Genomic DNA, 21,746 nt, shown 5'->3' with positions numbered 1-21,746 from the left:
CAGACTAGTTAAAAGTTTGTTATTTTGGTATAGGCCTAGTTTTAAGAGTATGTTTTGGAGAACATCCACTGCCCTTTTAAACCTTATATATAAATTAACAGTTATGGGTACATTTACACACTTATATGTAGACGACAAAAAAATATTACATGTTAATATTGTTTGAAGTACTTTGGATTGTCATGTAACAACCAAAGTACATGAATATACAGTATACACAATGGTATATATCAAAATACCATGATATTACCGTTTGTTAGCATCACTGTACCATATTAACATGAATTCATCATGTGGTAGCAAATTAGCTATGAACTGATTTCTCTGTCTTATCAATACATTTCTAAATGACCTTTTTCTCCTCAAGCCCACGGCCCTCACAAGGAACTGAAGGTATATTCACCATCTTGTCTTTCTTACCAGGTTAAATTAAGCAATTATAATGACCTAAATATGGACTAAATTAACAGTTATCTCAGCTGGGTGTATGAGGTTTCCTATAGCTAACGCTTAGAGAACTGCCCTCCATGGACATTGCATTGTCCATGAAATCATGGTAAACAGGGTCTGGAAATCTGCAGAGCTAATGTTTAACCCTATAACAAGACCACATGAAATTAGCCAGCCATTAGTAAACATCTCTCCACCCTCAGTAGGGCTTGTAATCGAGTGTCTGTTGTAGAGGGCATTTCTCTCAGCACGCTGGACTAAAGGCCGCATGAATGCTGCTGCACTAATAATGGCAAAGTGGGTGACCATAAGCGAACATATTAGCAAGCATCATGAGCTTTTAGCAGCAGCACTTTGCGCTAATCGCTCAGAGACATTGAACGCGTGCTGTCGAATGATTGGTACTATTCCTGTGCTAGCTTCTAGTTTCCAGCTACCATATGCACACACTTTTACTCTTTTGTTTTGTTTGGTGAGGCGGTTAAAGCTCTGGACTTGTGATCAGGAGGTTTGATTCGCGCAAGAAGCGAGGCATGAGCTATAATCATTTTAGTTCAGTAAAAAAATTACAATTCTGTAATTTACGGTCCCTCTTGTCCCAAACCTGTATTTCTTCCATGGAATGCAAACAGAGAAATGTTGAAGAAAGTGCATGTCTTTTCCATATATGTGACCCTGGATCACTAAAGTCGCACTTGAATATTTGTGGCAATAGCCAACAATACATTGTATGGGTCAAAATTATCGATTTTATTTTCATCGAAAGATCATGTTCCATGAAGATATTTTGAAAATTTCCTACCGAAAATATAGAAAACATTTCTTTTTGTGAGTGAATGCAGCACAATCGCAAACATAAATGGCAACTTCAAAGGCGATTTTCTCAATGTTTAGATTTTTTTTTGCACCTTCAGATTTTCAATTAGTTTTTATCTCGGCCAAATATTATCCTATCCTAACAAACCACACATCAATGGAAAGCTTATGTATTAAGCTTTCAGATGTCGTATAGGTCTCAGTTTAAAAATGTGACTGGTTTTGTTGTCCAGGGTCACATATTGAAAGTAAATGGAGATTGTGGGATACGGGTTTGAAACAATATGGGATGGGATCTACTTTGTGTTTAAATGACTACCGTATTTTGGTGCACTAGTATGTTTTCAATTGGAGGACTGTCGTCGCGCATCTACAAGGAGCGCTTGCAGGCTGAAGGGATGGGAAGCAATGACAATGCAGTCAAGTTCCTGAACCAGGACTACGAGGAGCTGAAGAGAGAGTGTGTGGAGAGCGGCAGGCTGTTTGAGGACTCCTGCTTCCCCGCCGTTCCCCAGTCACTGGGCTTCAAGGAGCTCGCGCCAAACTCATCCAAAACGCGCGGTGTGCAGTGGATAAGACCCACTGTGAGTGTCGCAGAGCACAGTCCATACAAGCAGCATGGCAGAACATACACATAGTCACTGAGGAAACACGCTTTTATTTTGTTTTTGCCACATTTTGGCAAAAAGACTGAGCTAGACTCGAACTCTCATGTCCCACCTGAGAACCAAGATGCAACATCTGGTGCTAATAACCGAGACACATTGAAATTGAGAGTTAAATTATTTTGTAATGGACAAGCAATTATGTAATTTTCCCTCTTTTCTCTAAAAAAAGGAAAGGAAATATCCACATGTATATATGCTGAAACATTTCATTCATTTATTTAAATTGTTTAATTATTTCATACAAGCAGCAAGTAATGTAATTTCTTCATTGAATCATTAAGGAGTGTTATATTTGTCTCGGCCTGTGTTATCATTGTCAAAACTCAAACAACATTTTCATAGGCAAACTGACAGTATCCAACCTGTTCAATATAGACTTGTTTGCATCTCATATATTAAAGACAGAGAAATTGAGTTTATCATCTCGCAGACGTATGATGAAGATGTTTGATGATATGGTTGATATGTAGTCATGCGTAAAGTGTGTTATTAGGTTGACAGGGAGAGTATCACACTTTGACTGAGGTGTATTTGCTTGCGTAATGTTTGCAGGAGCTGTCGAACAATCCTCAGTTCATAGTTGGTGGGGCGACTCGGACAGATATTTGCCAGGGGGCTCTAGGTGAGTATGTACTACAAGCCTGGGTGTGTATGTTTGTGCATGCGTGCACACGTTAACGAATGTCAAAAGATTCATTTGTGCTTCACTGCAGTTTGGGTGATCCTACAGCTTAAATCTAAGCAAAACAGAGTATGTATACAACCTTCACACATACTGGCTGTCAAATGTTGCCACACAAATGATGAAAACGATGCCTCCCAATGTGTAATTAAAAACTTGTTCTACATCATATATTTGCAGAAATGCATCAATGTATTGTAGACATAAAAGCATAGGTAGGCTATTAGCATAATTTGCACATTAGTTTTTATTAACATGGATGTAAATGTAATATTATATTACATGGAAGATAGATAGATGGATGGATGCATGGACGGACAGACAGACAGATAGATGGATGGATAGATATATTTTACTGCATAGGCCTATATCATATAATTTGGGTTTATTAGAGTCAGTTTTATGAATGAACTTATGACAAATCCCACTTATTCAAAATCTGATTCATTATACTACTATAATCTTCATACTTAGTGTTTAATGTCGCTTCTGAGAAGAAATGTGTGTTAGGGGGTTAGATGAATGTGTGTGTTTGTTTCCTGGCTGGTGGGAGTGTTCAAACACGATGCCTGAGTGGTGAGTCACACAAACACGGGTGTAGCATTATAGAGAACTCTGCCATTGCTGGCTGCAAGCCACAGCCCACAGTCCACAGTGTGTCGTTTTGTGTGTGTGTGTGTGTGTGTGTGCGTGCGTGAGGCTGTGGGTGTGCACTCATTAGTGCCTGCCGAAGTTTGTACAGCAAACACTGGGTGGAGTAGGATGGGGAAGCTTATCGCAGAATGCATTTTACCTTTCAGTTAGCACATAGAAAAGATTGAGCCTCCTCAGACAAACGGGTTTGGCTTTGTCAAGAGTGTTTGAGATAAAACAACATTCATCCAGAGTGAATATAGAGTACGGAAGTATCAAACACAAACAATCACATTCTCCTCCCCCTCTTTGGCTGTGGGTGGAGGGCTCCCCCTAATGGGTCATTGTAGTACACACATTTTATTTAACACTAGTTTCTGTTTCTACAGAATTAGCTTCTCAAACTTTGAAGAAACAATTTTAATTAAAGTAGTAACAATAGCTGTATTATTAATTGTATTTTGGCTAGAACTATGGTAACCATGGTACATTTTTATAAGGGTAGGCCTAATAGGTTTGAAAACTTGTCACCAAACTAATTTTCAAAAATAAAACCTGTATTTGTGCTCTCAGCACTCTTCTCATCTGCCATTGGTTCACCAGACAGATAGCCCCGCCCCAAACTCATGCCATTGGTTGAACAGTTGCTATGCATCAGAATGGCTACAAACTAACTTAAAGTCACCATGAATTCAAAATAGACTATTCTTATTGTTTTATGGAATTTAAAATATTGTGCTTATTATAAATTGTTTATAAATGCACTTTTTTTAAATTCATGTGCCCTCATTAAAAATAACCTCCCCTCCCTCTTGCAGCATCATCTCTTCTCTTCTCTGATGATGTGTTTACTGGCATGAGGGCGGGGCAACCTGTCAATCAACTGAGATCGACCAATAGCAAACCACAACCATCCAATCAATTCCTGATTGACAAAAATAAAGTCATGCCCTACATTTTTCTTCTTCGAGAAGCAGTTTTACTCGGATATAAGCCACAATAGGGCAGAAAAAAAACTATTGCTGCTTCAGTTTCATGCCAATTTAAAAGTAAAAAACTTTCAAAAAATGCTTTTTTTGGACTGGTGAGGAAGTTTTCAGTTATAAGCGTTGCTATAGTACATAAGGCTTTTTTCTTCACAATGTCTTGCCCTATAGGCTTCCACTATAAATGAAATACATTAACTTTATTTTCTGTGGTCATTTTTCTCCCCTCAGGTGACTGTTGGCTGTTGGCTGCCATTGGGTCCCTGACTTTAAACGACAAGCTGCTTCACAGAGTTGTACCTCATGGGCAAAGCTTTACGGACGAGTATGCCGGCATCTTCCACTTCCAGGTGCACAGCCAACTGTTAATAAACTATATTTTTCTTTACCTTACCATGCACTAATGTGTGTTGTTTGCTTGTTGTTCAGTTCTGGCAGTTTGGCGAGTGGGTGGACGTTGTGATTGATGACCGATTGCCTGTCAAGGATAAAGAGCTAATGTTTGTTCACTCAGCAGAGGGAAATGAGTTCTGGAGCGCCCTTTTGGAGAAGGCCTATGCCAAGTGAGTCTCTTCCTCTCTTTTCTTCTTCTGTATGGCATTTATAGGGACACTAATGTGTGTTTGTGCCTGTAGGCTGAATGGCTCATATGAAGCTCTGTCGGGAGGTTCCACCACCGAAGGCTTTGAGGACTTCACAGGTGGAGTGGCCGAGATGTACGAGCTGCGTAAAGCTCCCAAGGACATGCACCGCATCATTGCCAAAGCCTTGGAGAGAGGCTCACTGCTGGGCTGCTCCATTGATGTGAGTCCCATCAGCGACTACTACAGGCCTGTAGACACAACTCAACATTTATGGATTATCCAAATAAAGATAACCAATTTTTTGTGTGATTTAAGTGTGTTTGTCTGGTAGATCACCAGTGCCTTTGACATGGAGGCCGTGACTTTTAAGAAGCTGGTGAAGGGGCATGCGTACTCCGTCACAGGTCTCAGAGAGGTCAGGATCCCGTCTAAAATGTATCTTGAGCTCATTAGTTTATCATTTTAATATTTTTGAATACATTTTTTGTTGTTTTAATTTTAGGTGAATTTCCGTGGCAGGAGAGAGAGGTTGATCCGCATCCGAAACCCTTGGGGGCAAGTTGAATGGACAGGGGCTTGGAGTGACAAGTGAGTCGGCCAATCAGAATGAATTTGAATAGACTTTCTATTCCGGACATGCCCATAGTATACCACTTATACTTAATTTCCAGTTCTTCTGAGTGGAATGGAATTGATCCAGCAGAAAGAGAGGAGATGAACAACCACATGGAGGATGGCGAGTTTTGGTAAATCTCCTCCATAGAAATCTGATCTTTATTTTGCGCTCTATATCAGGACTGTGAGTTAGTTCCAAGAAGAAGTGATTCATTGATTCTGAGATGCTGGGAGTCTAGAGTCGACTGGAAAGCTTGGACTTCATGATTAATCAAAATAAAACCGTAAATGCAATATGGCTTAGTGCGATTATTAAAACGCAAAGGCTGTGATTTAATTGAATAAATATATGAGTTGCATGTTTCAGAGCGAAGCGCGAAACTGTTCATTTATACGTGAGCAGCTCATTATCTGCCATGTTTTTTTTCTTAATTGTGTAGGAATTTCTCCCATCTAGCCTTGAAATTGTATTTTGCATTCAAACAAATTGTGCTGTCCAGCGCCGCAAATATGTGTTGCATCTACGGTAGCTGTTATGTACCAAAAAGCTATGACAGGATGTCTTCTAATAGCACTTCGTCAAGTTTTCCTTCGGGTGAACAGGTTTATTTCAAACAAACTGCAACTTGACACAACAAACCGCTGACTCTGAACGAAAACGCGTTGTGGAAACGCATTGGCCTAGTACTTTTTGACCCTCTCTGCTATTGGCGGAACGACATGGAAGCCTCCATGGACCTACCCGTCACATGTATATAAAGATAATGAATTTTTCGTTTACGAGGATCAGTCAGATAATTGGCAGAGGTATTTGTACACCATTGAGGACATATTTATGAATAAAAATATTGATTTTAGATAATAAAATACCTAAAAAACTACACATTATCCCTTTAAAAATCGAGAACAATAGTCTGGAATCAGTTATTGGAATCGACTCCAATTCCAAAAACTTTGTAATTTAATAATTTCTATTTCCTGTGTAAAGTTTTCCTTCACAGAGTTTTGCTGTGATACTGATGCTTTGCTTCTCTGCCCACATCAGGATGTCATTTGAGGAGTTCAAACGTCAGTTTTCTCGTCTGGAGATCTGTAACCTCACACCAGATGCTCTGAGTGAAGATTCTCTAAATTTCTGGAACACGATCAAGTTTAATGGCAGCTGGAGGCGAGGAAGTACAGCAGGGGGCTGCAGGAACCACCCCAGTGAGATTAATTCACAATGAAACTTATTCATCAGCTAAAACATACTGCATTACACACCTAGTTTGGTGTCTCTTTTGTCAGATACATTCTGGATAAATCCTCAATATAAGATCACGCTACAGGAGGAAGATGATGATCCTGAGGATGATGAGGTGGCCTGCACATTCATGGTGGCCTTGATGCAAAAGGACAGACGGCGCTACCGCAAGCAAGGACAAGACATGCACACCATCGGCTTCGCCTTATATGAGGTTTGAGGACAAAAATTAAAATAATGAAATTTTGTTACATATCATAGTTATATCATATATAATTTCTTGTCTTTTTTTCCTTTTTCCTTCAGGTCCCAGAAGAGGTATGTCATATTTTCAGTATTATATGAATCTAAAGGTGAAGTGTATAAAATACTTTGTAATATGTGCAGGCTTTAATTAAGTCATTTCTAGGTTGATATTCCCCTAATTGTATAGACACTGTGTCCCTGTGGTGTTTTCAAAATATTGTTTGAGTATTTTGACCAGCCCAGCATAGGCTGATTGTAACAACGGCTTAACCAATGGCGTGAGTTTGGGGCGTAGCTATCAGTTTAACTGACCAATGACAGACAGGGAAGTGTTCTGGAAACCTGTTTGAAAACAATAATTTTTTCATCTGTTTGGTGACGCAGAAATTACAGACTTCACCTCTAAATTACATTCATAAACTGTATTGTAAAAACTTGTGATGTTAAAAACTGTATTTCTTCTGTTTTTAGTTTCGTGGCTCCCAGAGTGTTCACCTCAAGAAGGACTTTTTCTTGCGTCAATCGTCCTGTGCGCGGTCAGAGAGCTTCATTAATCTGCGAGAGGTCAGTACGCGACTGAAACTGCCACCGGGCGAGTATCTCATTGTCCCTTCCACTTTTGAGCCTGGAAAAGAGGCTGACTTCGTCCTGCGAGTCTTTACTGAGAAACAGTCAGAAACTCAGTAAGTGACTCGACCATTCAACTACTACAAACACCAGTAATATAAATAAGTATTTTAAAATATTGATTATTTTTAATTATTTATATTTTTTGGACTCACCTGTTTGTTGCATTTCATTGTGCACCATCATTATATTGGAGCAAACTTCATTTTATTTGTTTCTTTTTTTTCTAGCGAAATGGATGATGAGATTTCATTTAACCTAGAAGATGAAGTAAGGACTTTTCTATGGAAGCTTGTTTCCGCCACAGGATTAAAAAAATAAAAAGATAATTGCGACCTCACAATTACGAGTTTACCTTTCACAATTCTGACTCTTTTTCCTTTTTTGCACGATATAAAGTCGCATTTGTGAATTAGAATGTCAGAATTGCGAGATATAAATCTCACAATTCTCACCAAAAAAAATTCTCACAATTGCTAGCTTTTTTCTCACAATTGCGAGTATATATCTCGCAATTCTGACTTTTTTCTCACAATTTTTTCAGATCTCAATTCAGAATTACGAGTTTATATGTTGCAATGCAATTCTGACTTCTTTTCTCAGAATTGTGAAATATAAACTGATAATTTCGAGTTTTAAAGAGGAAAAAAACTTTTTTCTTGAAATTGCCAGTTTATATCTCACAATTCTGAGAAAAGAAGTCAGAGTTGCAATGCGAGATAAAAACTCGTAATTCTGAATGGTTAGATCTAAAAAAAATTGTTTAAGTTTACATCTCACAATTTTGACCAAAAAAGAATCGTGAGAAACTCGCAACTGCAAGAAAAATGTCAGAATTGTGAGATAAAAAGTCGCAATTACCTTTTTTATTTTTTATTCCATGGCAGAAAAAAGCTTTCATACTTTTCTGATATTTTTCGGATATGTTAAAACTGAAAAAAAAAGTCCATAGACTTACATTATATAAATGTGTGTTTTATCCACAGGAAGAGGTTTCAGAGGAGAATATTGATAACTCTTTCAAAAAAATGTTTTCTCAGCTGTCAGGAGAGGTGAGTATTTTTGCGTGTCTTGATTAATGATATTGTGTATTCCATTAGATTAAACTTGACCTAAACTCTCCTGTAGGACATGGAGATTTCAGTTCGTGAGCTCAGGACCATTCTGAACCGAGTGGTGGGCAAACGTAAGTTCGGCTGAGGTTTTCAATTGTTCACGTCTGGTCTGTGTCTATGTCTATGTGTGCTTGAGAAACACCTCTGCTCTTCTGTGTTCTGCAGACAGGGACTTAAAGACAGATGGGTTCAGTATGGAGTCGTGTAGATGCATGGTCAGCCTGATGGATGTATCCTCTGATTCTGAAATGCTAACGACTTTTGCTTATCAGATTGTGTACTGTATAAATGCATTTGGTCATAGAACGGTCGACTCGGTACCCATATTTAGTCTATACTGAATTGAGCCTTGACTGATCGAACTCAGAAAGATGGCAGTGCACGGCTGGGAATTGTGGAGTTCCAGATTCTGTGGAATAAAATCAGGAAGTGGCTGGTGAGAAACTGAGTGGTTCATCAATCATCACATATCCTTCCCTACATCATATAGCATGGTGGCAACTCATACTCATTTATCTCATTTGCAGGGAATTTTCAGAGAGTTTGATCTGGATAAATCTGGCACAATGAGCTCCTATGAAATGCGCCTGGCTGTGGAGTCAGCGGGTAATAAACCGTTTTTAATGTTCATCTTGTGTGACCATGATGTTCCTGGTTAGACATTAAAGATCAAATACTGATTTGATTGTGATTCACAAGCTCTTTATTAAATCCCAGTTTCAAGTCAAACTGATTTGGAACCTAAGCTTGTTTCCGCCACAGAATAAAAAAATAAAAAGGTAAGTGCGATTTTTCTGACTTTTTTTCTCCGAATTGCGTGATATAAACTCGCAATTGCAAGTTAAAAAGTCAAAATTGCTTGAAAGTCAGAATTGTGTGATTTCAACTCGCAATTGCATGTTATAAAGTTATAAACTTGTTTTCTCAGAATTGCGAGTTTATATCACGCAATTCTGACTTTATAACTTTGCGACTTTCATGCAATTCGGACTTTTTAACACGCAACTGCAAGTTTATTGGCCTATCACAATTCTGAGAAAAAAATCAGAATTGTGAGATAAAAATTTGCAATTACCTTTTAAATAGTTTTATTCCGTGGCGGAAACAAGCTTCCATTAGGAACCAGAATTGAATCAAGAGCTTGTGAATCAAAATCGAATCAGAAGATCTGTATGGATACCCATGCTTAATCTCGATAGCAGATGTCTTTAACAAATTGATTTGAATCAGATTCATTTCGATATATTTCAGTTATAGTGACCATTTTACTTTCACATGATTTCGGGAATCGAGACTGTATGCTTTAAAGTTAATAAGTTCAAAAGAGTCATTCTTTCAGGCATCAGGTGGCACTCTATGTTTTTTATTCACTAAAAAGAACCGATTCATGAGAGTAATTTGTTCATGAAATGGGTAATGCTGTCTATTTTTGATTCCCAAGAAGGAACCAGCTCATAAGTTTACAAATAGGTTTTTATGCAGCCACTGTAAATCAATTTGTATTGGACATATTACATATATTGGAACATATATTAGGATCATTCAAATCAAATGCGTTTTTAATCGTTTTACCAGTGCCTATTTTCTTGTCCTAAGGTTTTAAACTGAATAACAAGCTACATCAGATTCTGGTGGCGCGATATTCTGAAGGAGATACAATTGACTTCGACAACTTTGTCTGTTGCCTGGTCAAACTGGAGACCATGTTCAGTATGTCATTTACATATCAATTTTTTTATTTTATTTTATCATGTATTCGCTAATATTCCACTAAAATGTCTCATTGACTGTCGTATTCAACAGAGTCTTTTAGAGAGCTGGATAGAGAGGGGTCAGGCATCGCAGAACTCAATATAAGCGAGGTGGGTAAAGTGTCTCCTATGTTCTTTAACATGGTGGGACATATAATTAATAGTGCATTAAGTCTTAATATTGTATAAAGGAAATGAATTCATTAACCCTCTTGCTGTCCCTAACAGTGGCTGTACATGACCATGTGTGGTTGATGTGTGTAGAAGATCATATCGTCCTGGACTAGAAGGGCCGACATCACACTCCCTCAACCGCAGCTTTAAGCCATTACACACCCAAAGATGCCTGAGCGATACAATACTGCCTTTTAACACACCCAACATAACCATCACATCAGCTTATGGCACTATGTGCTTTTTGATTAAAACAGGACACCTCATTATGCAAGATGCGTTTATCAATTATGGAGCAGTAAATGTAAATTAATATATATATATTAAACAGCTTTATTCTTAACTGCATGCCACTAACCTTATGCTATAGGATATTTTATTGTAGCTTAACTTAGCATTCTTAAGTTTGCACCACCACGGCCTTGATATTTAAAGAAATGTTTTACTTGAGATTCAGAAATTGATCTTGTTCGTGTATGATTTTGTTCGAATTTATGATAACTGTGATTTGCTGTGCAATTATTATTTATATAAAAATAACTTGTGTTTTTATAGGATGTTCAGGGAATTGTACTACACTAGATCCTTTCTTTTACGCTGCTTAATATGAAGTGAAAATAAAGGTCAAATTTAACTTATTGGCATGTTATGTTTTTTAAGGGCTATATACACTGTATATATAAATGATTCTGGATAAATTGAGGACCACTATTGTTGAGGGTTTCAAATAGAGATTACAATTCTGAACACTGAACAGACAACTGAACAAAATAACGTAATTTACTAGAGGTTCTGACAAATTGTAATAGCGGCTGTCTATTTAAAAATGATGATTTATATTTGATTGAATAATTCAATGACTCCCTTGTAAATACTTCACTTCTTTCATTATTGAATGAATCAGCGTTATTGAACACATCTCCTGAGTGAATGATTCAATGACAAATACATGTTTTAACAGTCACTTGTCGCCAACTACTGGTGTAACGATGTAATTAATACAATAGTTATTTGAAGCACCGTTACAATCAAAGGGTGATTTGCTCTATAGTTACCATTCACATCAGTGTTTATAGCTTAACTAAATACTTTTATACCGGTACTTCTGTGATCATTTCAATAATTTTAACATAAATAACCGATATCCTGATTTTGAGACTGTTTGTGTGTGTGTGTGTGTGTGTGTGTGTGTGTGTATAGGGCCTGACTAAACATGAATAAACAAGAATCAAAATCAGTGCGATTTAAAATTTTATATATCTCAAATATTACAGTGTCCATTCATTCACACACAAAGTTCAATCTCAGTGTTGTCCGTGGCAACTATTCCTTGGTGCTGGTCTCTTTGCTCTCAATCAGTCCCAGCAGTGTGGCGTCCGCCTCCAGCAGCGTCGTGTCGCTAGTCGCTCCCAGGAACCGCGAGGTCAACTCCAGATCCTCCAGCCTCAGTCTCACCCTGCTGCCCCTCTGGTACTTCTGCGCGTCCGGCGCCGGGGGCCTTCTGCACACGCAGTGGAACTTCCCGCCGAAATCGATATACAGATCGTCATTGACAACGTGAAAGATTTTCCCGATGACGATCTTGTCTTTGGCGGGACCCATCTGCATGAGCGTGGAGTGTCGCAGGAGCGAAGTGAAGGAGGTCTCGTCCCTGGAGCCCCTCTGCGCCGCTGCGCTCCGGTCGCCGCTCTGTCGCAGGTCCGAGTGCAGATCATATGCGGCTGCAAACCCGCTCTTCACCCTCTCGGGAGTTTCATCCTCTCCTCCGCTCGCATCTGAGCTGTATAATGATCGGAGCGTGGCTAAAACACTGTGTTTTGGCAGGAAAGAAGATCTGGAACTCACGTTGAACATCACCTTGCAGAGCGACGCCATGTTGAAACGTCATAAGGAGCAGGGCACGCAGGAAGCATTTCAAAATAAGAGCATAAATGAGAAAGTGGGATTTTCATGGGAAATGAGAGAGAAAAAGTGAGATTCTACCATGGTGGTTTTGGATTTATGATGCTCATACTATGCTAAAATGTTGTTAATCATCTAACATAAAATGTTGTGTTAATATAATATATGTGTATATAATATTATGTGTGTGTGTGTGTGTGTGTGTGTGTGTGTGTGTGTGTGTGTGTGTGTGTGTGTGTGTGTGTGTGTGTATTTAATATAAATAAAATATATATAAAATATTTCATATCAATATTATATTATATGACATATTAATACATATGTATATGTAATACATAATACTATATATATATATATATATATATATATATATATATATATATATATATATATATATATATATATATATATATATATATTAACATAAAACATACATATAAATTAAAATGGCAATACAGCTTTACCGTCTTCAGAATTTGGTAGATCTCCGAAGATGAAAAGCTTCGATACATTGCTCAATTTATTTTGTATAAATAAGACTTTTGAATTTACAACGATTTTGAAAGTTCTCTCGGCTTCCGTAGTTGAGTCAATCAGTTGTACGTCACAGCTTTTACCGGAAGTTTATAAGCACATCTTCGAGAACAAACAGAGGAGAAGAAAACATGGAGCTCTTCGTAATTTCACCGAATTTGAGATGTACTAACCTAACTGTCAGCCCGGATTCGACTGTCAGCGATCTTATCAGTCATTTTGCCGCTAAAGAGGTAACGTCTATCATTAGCCGAAAGTTAATGCGATACGAACTCTAGTTGTGCTGTACTCTCACTGCAGATGGTTCAGTCAGTGTGATTTTGATGATGATTAAGGTTTCCTAAAGTATGTATTTATTTTCTCTCAGGGCGTCTGTTGTACGGATTTCTATGTGAAGAGTAATGGCCGCGTCTCTGACAGTGAAGACCCGCTTCAGTCTGGAGTTGTGTACCGCCTGGAGCCTCGGTTACGAGGAGGCAAAGGAGGTAACGTTAACCAGACGAGTATTGATCTCTCTGAAGCCTGTAAATATTAAAATATGATAGGCTGTTGATATTTGACCCATACTTTAATAGATTTATATTGTAGTGTTATGATTTGGGTCTTCTTTGCTATAAATTTATTCTTGACTATAATATGGGAAATTGAATTAATTTGTCATAATTTGGAACCAATCCCAAATGGTGGTATTATTAATTATATAATTTTATTACAGTTTTTGGAATCTTGGTTCTAAATTATAATTCTGTTAGTGTTTATTTTGAATTAAAATATATATGTATATATATATATATATATATATATATATATATATATATATATATATATATATAACGGTTTGAACATTTAAACGTTGTTATAAAGATGTTTTAAACTCATTTTTTTTTTTGCAGGATTTGGCTCTATGTTGAGGGCCCTCGGTGCACAAATCGAAAAGACCACGAACCGCGAGGCCTGCAGAGATCTGAGTGGAAGAAGACTTCGAGACGTCAATCATGAGAAAGAGTAATGCTGATTAATACCATATTCATTTTTTGCATGCTTGTTTGATTATATACTACTTTTGTGTTTTATGGATTTGGTGTTTTCTACTTTTCATAAGCTGCATCACACCTGGCTTGTATGATTGTATGAGGAAGTGAATATTTATGTGTGTTTGTGTGTAGAATGGCAGAGTGGTTGAAAAAGCAATCCGACCGAGAGGCGGAAAAGGAGCAGCGCCGTCTGGAGCGGATTCAGAGGAAATTGGCAGAGCCAAAACATTATTTCACTGACACGAATTATGAACGGCAGTGCCACGACCTCTCAGAGAGACTGGAGGACTCCGTATTGAAAGGTAATTTGGTTATTTTCTGTGTGCAAAGTCCATGTGCTAGCCTAGGATACATTAAATTTACATAGAAGAATTATGACTATTAATAAAGACACACACACACGTACACACACATATATATATATATATATATATATATATATATATATATATATATATATATAATCAGTTTCATCCTAGTGAATTACATATTTTGATTAATTCATTTTAAGAGATTTGTTCAAAAACAATGACCACTACTGATACAAACCAATCACGATTCAAATTATGAGATTTAAATCAGAGGCCCTAATTAAGTAAAATCTCTTTTTTTTCTTTTTTTTTCGCTCTTTTTTTCTTTTTATATTCGCACTAGTTAATTGATTTCAAAATGATCACTTTTATATATCTAGAGAAATAAATATTACAATTTTTAAAGTGACCTTCATTTTGCAGCAAGGTGATGTGTAAAATTATTATTTATTATATTTATAAAATTATCATTATTGTTATTATCAATAAAAATAAGTAAATCTAACATGCAGTGAAACGTGACACTCAACAAACCTAGCCAGTTCAGATATTTCATGTGTTCTTGCTCAAGCACACCTGGTGCAACTAATGAAGCCCTTGATTAGTTGCATCAGGTGTGCTTGAGATGACAAGCTTTGAAGATTTGTGCTGTAGTGAGGGATTCTATTCAGGGGAAATAATTGAATAATTTGAGACTGCGGAAGTCATTAAAAGTTGCATTAGAGCCCTGCACGGGCCTCAGATCTAGGCCCGGCCCTGGCCCTGGCCCGAGACGCTCAGGCCCTGGCCCGACCCGTGTCCGACAGCTCATCAAAATGATCAGCCCGAGTCCGAGCCTGTTTTCTTTTTTCATTTTTTTTTCTCATTACACAGCGACAGCCTGCCCTATTTGCAGCCATTAAAATAGGTCCGTTTTGTTATGTTTCTTTTCATTTATTAGAAAATAATATTTGTCTATAATTTAGACAAATGTTTGGAGCATTCTTTTTAAATGACGACCAAGCAGCCGAGCCGACAGCGAGTAAAACATGTTTGATCAATTTAACCTCTCAAATCAACGCTAATACTTTACTTGGCTACAATAAAATCCATAAAACACTTAAAGCATATCACACAGACAGTTAGTTTAATAAATTAAACCACAGTGAGTAAAACAACATTTTTTTTAAATACTACTGAGGCAGGCTCAGGCTGCTCGCAGCGCCCGCAAACGAAATGAGCAATAGCCTACAATCTAAACAAATTAAATAAAATAAATTAAAAACAAACATGCAGGTTATCTTACCTCAAATGCACCACAGAACATGGCCATTCTTTTTTCCAGTAGTTTCCAACAGTTAAATGAAAATAAAGTCAAATCAAACGAAAAACATCAGTAGTTTCCAACAGTTAAACGAAAATAAAGTCCAATCAAACGAAAAGTTAGAACAGTCTCTCACTGTTTTCTCTTAATATTCTCCATTTCACATGAGGTGAATCGCGGGTTGCGCAGATCGCGCTGACGAGAAGTGTGCGTGAGACTGTCATCATATGTTAGTGTAATTATAAGATAGGATAAAAACTGGTTATGAAATGTCTTTTTATGTTTGTTTTTCTATCGTCGACGTCAACTTCTCATATTTTCTTTTAATTAATGTCTAAAAATATAAAAAGGATAACCCAAAAAAGGCCCAAGGCCAGGCCCGCATGTGAACTATGACGTGAAAATTGGCCCGAAGCCCGGCCCTAGGGGCGTAAATAAGTCGGGGCCCATCGGACTCGGGCTGAAATGCAGGGCTTTAAGTTGCATTTTCAGTTGAATTTGGGGAAACCACTTTTTTGAACATTTGTTCTGTTGACATATTTCAATTACTTTTGTTTTATTTATTGCAAACCGCTGAAAGTCTGTAAATTTCGCCAATGACCTGATTTGCAATGGGGGTTAAATAATTTTGATTACAACTGTGTATATATATATATATATATATATTTGTATGTGTGTGTGTGTGTGTGTGTAATATTGCATATTGTAAATGTTCAATATATCCCCTATCCCTAATTATTCTTGACAGTAAAGGTAAAAATTGAAAATAAAATTCTCTACTATTCAGGCATGCAGGCTTCCTCTAGTGGTCTTGTTCAGGCGGACGAGAAACCGAACCGCAAGCGTCCATCACCAACCGACGGCCAAAAGAAAGCAAAGAAGAAATGTTTCTGGTGAGAGGATTTCACATATGTTGTGGGCAATGATAAAGGAAATTTAGATGGACTACAAAAATGAAATCCTACAATTTCAAATCTGTAATATGCTGCCTTTAATCCATTAGGTCTGGCATTGGAGAACTGGAAGACATGAGCAGCTCTGGTGAAGGAAGTGATGACAGTGACAGCGAGGCCTCTCCGTCCACCTCTGGGGCTTCCTGTAGTTCAGATGTTCCCAAACTAGCTGTGCGAGCCTCAACCACCAGGGGGAGCGACAGGACAGGACCTCAGGACCAGCCCAGCAGCACCAGCAGCTCCTCCTCGAGTTCAACAAGCTCCCCAACACACAACCAGGAAGCGGTGCAGGAGGAGTCCGAGAAGGAACGTACAGCTGATATCAGCCAAAACAGTGGCACAGAAGAGAAGTTGCAGGTTGACATCATTAAAAACTGCAGCGCCGAACAGGAGAAGTTGCAGGTTGACATCATTAAAAACTGCAGCGCCGAACAGAAGTTGTTGCAGGTTGACGACATTAAAAACTGCAGCGCCGAACAGGAGAAGTTGCAGGTTGACGATATTAAAAACTGCAGCGCCGAACAGGAGAAGTTGCAGGTTGACGATATTAAAAACTGCAGCGCCGAACAGAAGTTGCAGGTTGACGACATTAAAAACTGCAGCACTGAACAGAAGTTGCAGGTTGCACCCACAGAAGCACAGAGCGGCCCAGCTGAGAGCAGTCATGCGCTGCAAGTGGTGAGATCTCCTACTTCTGATGTGGTTGATCCTGTTGGAAATGTTTTTGTTTTGTTTGATAACCCTGACCTCTCTCTTCAGGCGGAGGGTCCGCTGGATCTGCTCTCTGCGAGTGGGCCGGAGCAGCTGGAGGCTTTGGGTCTGGAGCGGCTGAAGAAAGAGCTGATGGAGCGAGGGATGAAGTGTGGAGGTACCCTGCAGGAACGGGCTGCGCGTCTGTTCTCCGTCGGAGGACTGGCTGCAGATCAGATTGACCCTGCGCTCTTGGCCAAAGCCAGCAAGGGGAAGAAGAAATAACAACCAACTGATTTTGACCTCCGCTTTGCTTGCAATGTCTGTAGTTATTTTTAAAGTGTGGTTTGTACAAATCTAAAACCTCATTTTGAAAAATTCCTAGTTTGTGAGAATTATTATTATTTTCGTTCTTGTCAGATGCTGATAACAATTCAGATGTCTTTTTTGTTAGTAAAACATGCCAAGTTGCATAAGCTGAGACTCAGGCTAGCTTTTTATGTGATATGTACTATAATTCTTTGATTACTTAGTCATTGTAAATAGCTATTTTGATCATACAGTTATGTACTGGAAATCAGTCCCGTTTATGATGTGGGTGGGAAGATTCAACAATACATTAATTTTTATCCAACAGTTTGTTCACATTGCACAGTTTTTGTATATGTGATTTTGGTCCATTTTGCTCTTGACTTTATGGTTGAGTAAAATATTGTTGCACGATTTTGTGTCCTTTTTATTTGTTATTACTACACACTAAGTTCAAGTCATGTATCTAATTGTATAGAATGAAAACCTTTCGTTCTGGTAATCAAAATGAGGAAGGTTTATCATATCTGGCTTCTGTTATTGCATTTAATTAATATTGAGTAAATTTAGATGCATTGTCCATCACATGCACATAACTTATGAAATAGTTATGAAAAGCGTGTAATGACAAAAAAGAATATTTTAACCTCCACAATAAACTAACACGATGCGAACAAAACTCCTTTAACGTCCGTCCTCCGAATCATCAGATGGCGATAATGAGCACAATTTATCAACATACATTCCGCTGAAGAAACGGGTGTTTTTATGCAGTTTGTGGAGTAGTTATGTGTTTATCGTAGTGTTACCACTTTAATATGTTTTTTTAAATTAAATATCTGAAGCTGTGTTGGTAATAGAGGCATGGCTTTCCCCCAGCCCCGTCCTCAAACTCCTCAGCTGCCGAAGCTTCTTCTGCGGACTGTCGACTGTCAGCAGGGCGCCGTGAGAGCCGTGCGCTTCAACGGTAAGAGTCCGGATTGTTTAAATCTTGAAACAGCTGTCTATCAGAAGAAGGTACATGACGGGACTCATATTTTTAATTTTATTTAATTGCTTTGTTGACCTATACACTAAGTATAGTCGTTTAAATATATTAATTTTAAAATATATGTACCCGACAGTCTTATCTCTAGTACTAACGATTCTGATTGGCCCTTCCTGACTAGCGTTGAGAAAAATAACAGGTACTGCCTGACTCTGTTGTTTCACACATTCTTAAAGGGATAGTTCACCCATATGAAAAAAATAGTCATACTTACTCACCCTCAAGTTGTTCCAAATCTGGCTCAGTTTCTTTCTTCTGTTGAACACAGAAGAATATATTTTTTGAAGAATGTTGTTAACCAGATGACACGTTGGCACCCATTGATTTCCATATGATTATTTTTCCCAATATGTAAGTCAATGGGTTCCGTCAACTGTGTGATTATCGACATTCTTCTACTTCAGCTCCTTTATCAGCTTTTCAGCTACAGATACATTTAGCATAGGATGCAACCTTGCTATATTTCTGAGGTGAAAAAAGGATATTTTAACAGTACTTTTTTATTTTTTGTCTTTTTAGTTATTCATTGTACAGCACGTTGGTCAGTTTTGCGCTGTGTGTAAATGTGCTTAATAAATTAAAATTACTTACTAATTACTTAGAACAAAAGAATCAAATAAAATACTTGCATCAAAAGGTTCCTCGCTTTACTTTGAGTCTCCAAAATAGAGCCATCACAGGAACCAATGTGCATAACTTCAGCTTTACCACTGTTCTAACACAATAAATAATTCATTGTTTTTATCTCAGAAATAGCCTACAGCCAGAGAGAAAACCAACGTCAGGGTGTTCACCAGATTTTGAGTGTATTTAAATCTGCGTATCATCAGCATAAAAGTGATTTAAGCGATTGCAACAAATGACCAAGGGGTGACAGATAAATATGAAAAAGTAAAGGGCCCAAGACTAAGCCCTGGGGAACACCAGTGAAAACAGCTAATCTCAGACCTGTAACCACCCGTCGTTTATATATATATATATATATATATATATATATATTACATGTTCCAGCTGATGGGAATTATCTGCTGACCTGTGGCGGTGATAAATCTCTGAAGCTTTGGAGTGTTAGTCGAGGTACTCTGCTGAAGACTTACACCGGCCACGGATATGAAGTGCTGGACGTGGACTGGTATGTTTTTGTGTTACATACACCATATTGAAATATCATTTTTTGCCACCATGTTTGGTTTGCTTAAATTTCCCTTTTTTCACAGTTCTTTTGACAACAGTCAGCTGTGCTCCTGCAGCTCAGATAAAACCGTCATCCTGTGGGATGTGGGGTCAGGTCAGGTGACGCGCAAGCTTCGCGGGCACGCAGGGGTAAGAGCGCTTTTCACGCCACAATATTATACTGCATTTATTATTTGTGTTTGCTAAGACAATTGCAGTATATAATTTGTAAATAAATAAAACTCATAAGTTTGTTATTTGTTCACAAAAATGTATTTTGTTTTCAATGTTATGCTCATTCCCTAGAAAGTGAACTGTGTGCAGTTTAATGAGGAGGCTACTGTGATGCTGTCAGGTGGGTTAGGCTTTATGAAATTGATTTAATCATAATCGATGGGAATAACCGCAGTCCAATCTCAATCTCACTGTGACTAAGTTACTTCTTAATGCTTCAGGCTCCATTGATGGGACAGTACGATGTTGGGACACTAGATCCAGACGGATGGAGCCAATCCAGATCCTGGACGAGGCTCGGGATGGCATCAGCAGCCTAAAAGTGTCAGAGCATGAGCTATTGACGGGGTCAGAACCAAACTCATGTTATTGTAGGATATGATGTGAGAATAAGAGTGTGGAACTGAAGTTTGTTGTTTATCAGGTCTGTGGATGGAAGAGTGAGGCGTTATGACCTAAGAATGGGGCAGCTTCATGTCGATTTCATCGGAAGTGAGTTATATCACACATGAGGGAATAATAATACAGGTTTTGTACTGTCTGATGTCTAACATGCTTCTGTTGTGTGTATTTGTGCTCCACAGGTCCCATCACATGTGTGTGTTTCAGTCGGGACGGTCAGTGCACACTTGGCTCCAGTTTGGACTCTACGGTGCGCCTGTTGGACAAAAGCTCAGGGGAGATGCTGGGAGAGTATGTACAACACAGATGAAACTACTACACTAGTACAATAAAACTAGATTTTTTAAAAACAATGCTACTTGCCACGATCCTTTCGGCTTTTTTGACGTTACTTTATAAACAAAATGAAGGAATTAATTATTAATGTGTAAATTCAAAAATAAAAGGTGATATAAATACTTCACTTTTCTAATTGACAAAAGATGTGCGCATTTAAAATGTTTAAAAGTGTAGTTAAACGTAACAGTAAAAAAAATACATGTGACAAATAAATTGAGATTTTAAAATTATTCAGTTTTTGAAAAGGGTTTTTAACAATAAAAATCAAACGAATATGCATATTTAAAATGGTTTATTTAATGGAACATTATTTTAAATGGAACAGTAAATACTACACTACATTAATGTATTATTTCTATATATCTATACTATTATCACTCCAACATAACGTGTTTCTATGGTGTCTCTTCACAGGTACTCCGGTCATGTCAATAAAGGCTATAAGCTTGACTGCTGTCTGTCTGATAAAGACACACATGTTCTGAGCTGTTCAGAAGATGGCCATGTTTACTTCTGGGATCTGGTGGAGGTAAGCAGAATAAGTCACATGACCCACAGAGCCAATGCTATGACATAATGTCAAGTTGAATATGTAAAGCTGTAATCTGTCCTTGTAGGGCTCCCTGACTTTAAAGCTGCCTGTTGGGAAAGCTGTCGTCCAATCGCTGTCCTTCCACCCAACAGAGCCCCGCCTTTTGACTTCAATGGAGGGGTGTGTTCAGGTATGGGGGGCGGAGCCAGAGGATGCAGCTGTGGAAGACGTCTAAGCTGAGTAGTGTGCGTTGAACACAGAACACATGAGCAGGACTCATTCAAGTGTGAATCATTATTTTGTATCAGTTTGATTATGTTATGCATATTTTGTATGTTTATATAAAAAGCAATTAAAAAAGGAAAAAAATAATTTAATTGTTTTAGAATTTT

At 38.1% G+C, this 21,746-nt stretch overlaps 4 protein-coding genes across 12 annotated transcripts; 3 read left to right on the top strand and 1 right to left on the bottom strand.

Moving 5' to 3' along the window:
- The first annotated feature begins 1,499 nt into the window (after window positions 1–1,499).
- On the top strand, window positions 1,500–11,228 carry capn1b (calpain 1, (mu/I) large subunit b). Its single transcript, XM_077226777.1, has 21 exons — window positions 1,500–1,850; window positions 2,487–2,556; window positions 4,467–4,585; window positions 4,665–4,798; window positions 4,871–5,039; window positions 5,151–5,234; window positions 5,322–5,407; window positions 5,491–5,565; window positions 6,480–6,640; window positions 6,722–6,891; window positions 6,984–6,995; window positions 7,395–7,606; window positions 7,781–7,820; window positions 8,537–8,602; window positions 8,679–8,736; window positions 8,831–8,895; window positions 9,033–9,101; window positions 9,193–9,271; window positions 10,262–10,375; window positions 10,469–10,527; window positions 10,645–11,228. The coding sequence occupies exons 1-21, from the start codon at window positions 1,578–1,580 to the stop codon at window positions 10,669–10,671; spliced, it is 2,142 nt and encodes a 713-aa protein (XP_077082892.1). The 5' UTR covers window positions 1,500–1,577; the 3' UTR covers window positions 10,672–11,228.
- Window positions 11,229–11,824: 596 nt separating this feature from the next.
- On the bottom strand, window positions 11,825–12,493 carry mrps28 (mitochondrial ribosomal protein S28). Its single transcript, XM_077226806.1, has one exon. It carries the CDS (start codon window positions 12,463–12,465, stop codon window positions 11,914–11,916), a length of 552 nt encoding a protein of 183 aa, XP_077082921.1. The 5' UTR covers window positions 12,466–12,493; the 3' UTR covers window positions 11,825–11,913.
- A 583-nt stretch (window positions 12,494–13,076) lies between these two features.
- On the top strand, window positions 13,077–18,040 carry sde2 (SDE2 telomere maintenance homolog (S. pombe)). 8 transcript variants are annotated; one of them, XM_077226744.1, is made up of 8 exons: window positions 13,077–13,259; window positions 13,394–13,511; window positions 13,920–14,031; window positions 14,193–14,362; window positions 16,462–16,567; window positions 16,678–17,064; window positions 17,108–17,305; window positions 17,387–18,040. In XM_077226744.1, the coding sequence occupies exons 1-8, from the start codon at window positions 13,158–13,160 to the stop codon at window positions 17,457–17,459; spliced, it is 1,266 nt and encodes a 421-aa protein (XP_077082859.1). In that variant the 5' UTR covers window positions 13,077–13,157; the 3' UTR covers window positions 17,460–18,040. The 8 variants fall into 8 exon arrangements, with proteins under 8 accessions (XP_077082859.1, XP_077082857.1, XP_077082858.1 ...); XM_077226742.1 differs by having other exon boundaries at window positions 13,078–13,259; window positions 16,678–17,119; window positions 17,249–17,296; window positions 17,375–18,040; XM_077226743.1 differs by having other exon boundaries at window positions 13,078–13,259; window positions 16,678–17,119; window positions 17,249–17,305.
- Window positions 18,041–18,358: 318 nt separating this feature from the next.
- wdr83 (WD repeat domain containing 83) lies at window positions 18,359–21,726 on the top strand. 2 transcript variants are annotated; one of them, XM_077226734.1, is made up of 9 exons: window positions 18,359–18,593; window positions 19,686–19,806; window positions 19,892–19,997; window positions 20,154–20,202; window positions 20,303–20,429; window positions 20,506–20,573; window positions 20,666–20,774; window positions 21,237–21,351; window positions 21,440–21,726. In XM_077226734.1, exons 1-9 carry the CDS (start codon window positions 18,491–18,493, stop codon window positions 21,587–21,589), a joined length of 948 nt encoding a protein of 315 aa, XP_077082849.1. In that variant the 5' UTR covers window positions 18,359–18,490; the 3' UTR covers window positions 21,590–21,726. The 2 variants fall into 2 exon arrangements, with proteins under 2 accessions (XP_077082849.1, XP_077082850.1); XM_077226735.1 differs by having other exon boundaries at window positions 18,374–18,593; window positions 21,507–21,726.
- Window positions 21,727–21,746: the final 20 nt, after the last annotated feature.

The sequence above is a fragment of the Siphateles boraxobius genome, unplaced genomic scaffold (assembly GCF_051911475.1).
Source record: "Siphateles boraxobius isolate OS27281-9 unplaced genomic scaffold, OSU_SipBor_1 13, whole genome shotgun sequence".
In the NCBI taxonomy this organism is placed as follows: domain Eukaryota; kingdom Metazoa; phylum Chordata; class Actinopteri; order Cypriniformes; family Leuciscidae; genus Siphateles; species Siphateles boraxobius.
This window is presented reverse-complemented; position numbering and strand designations above follow the sequence as displayed.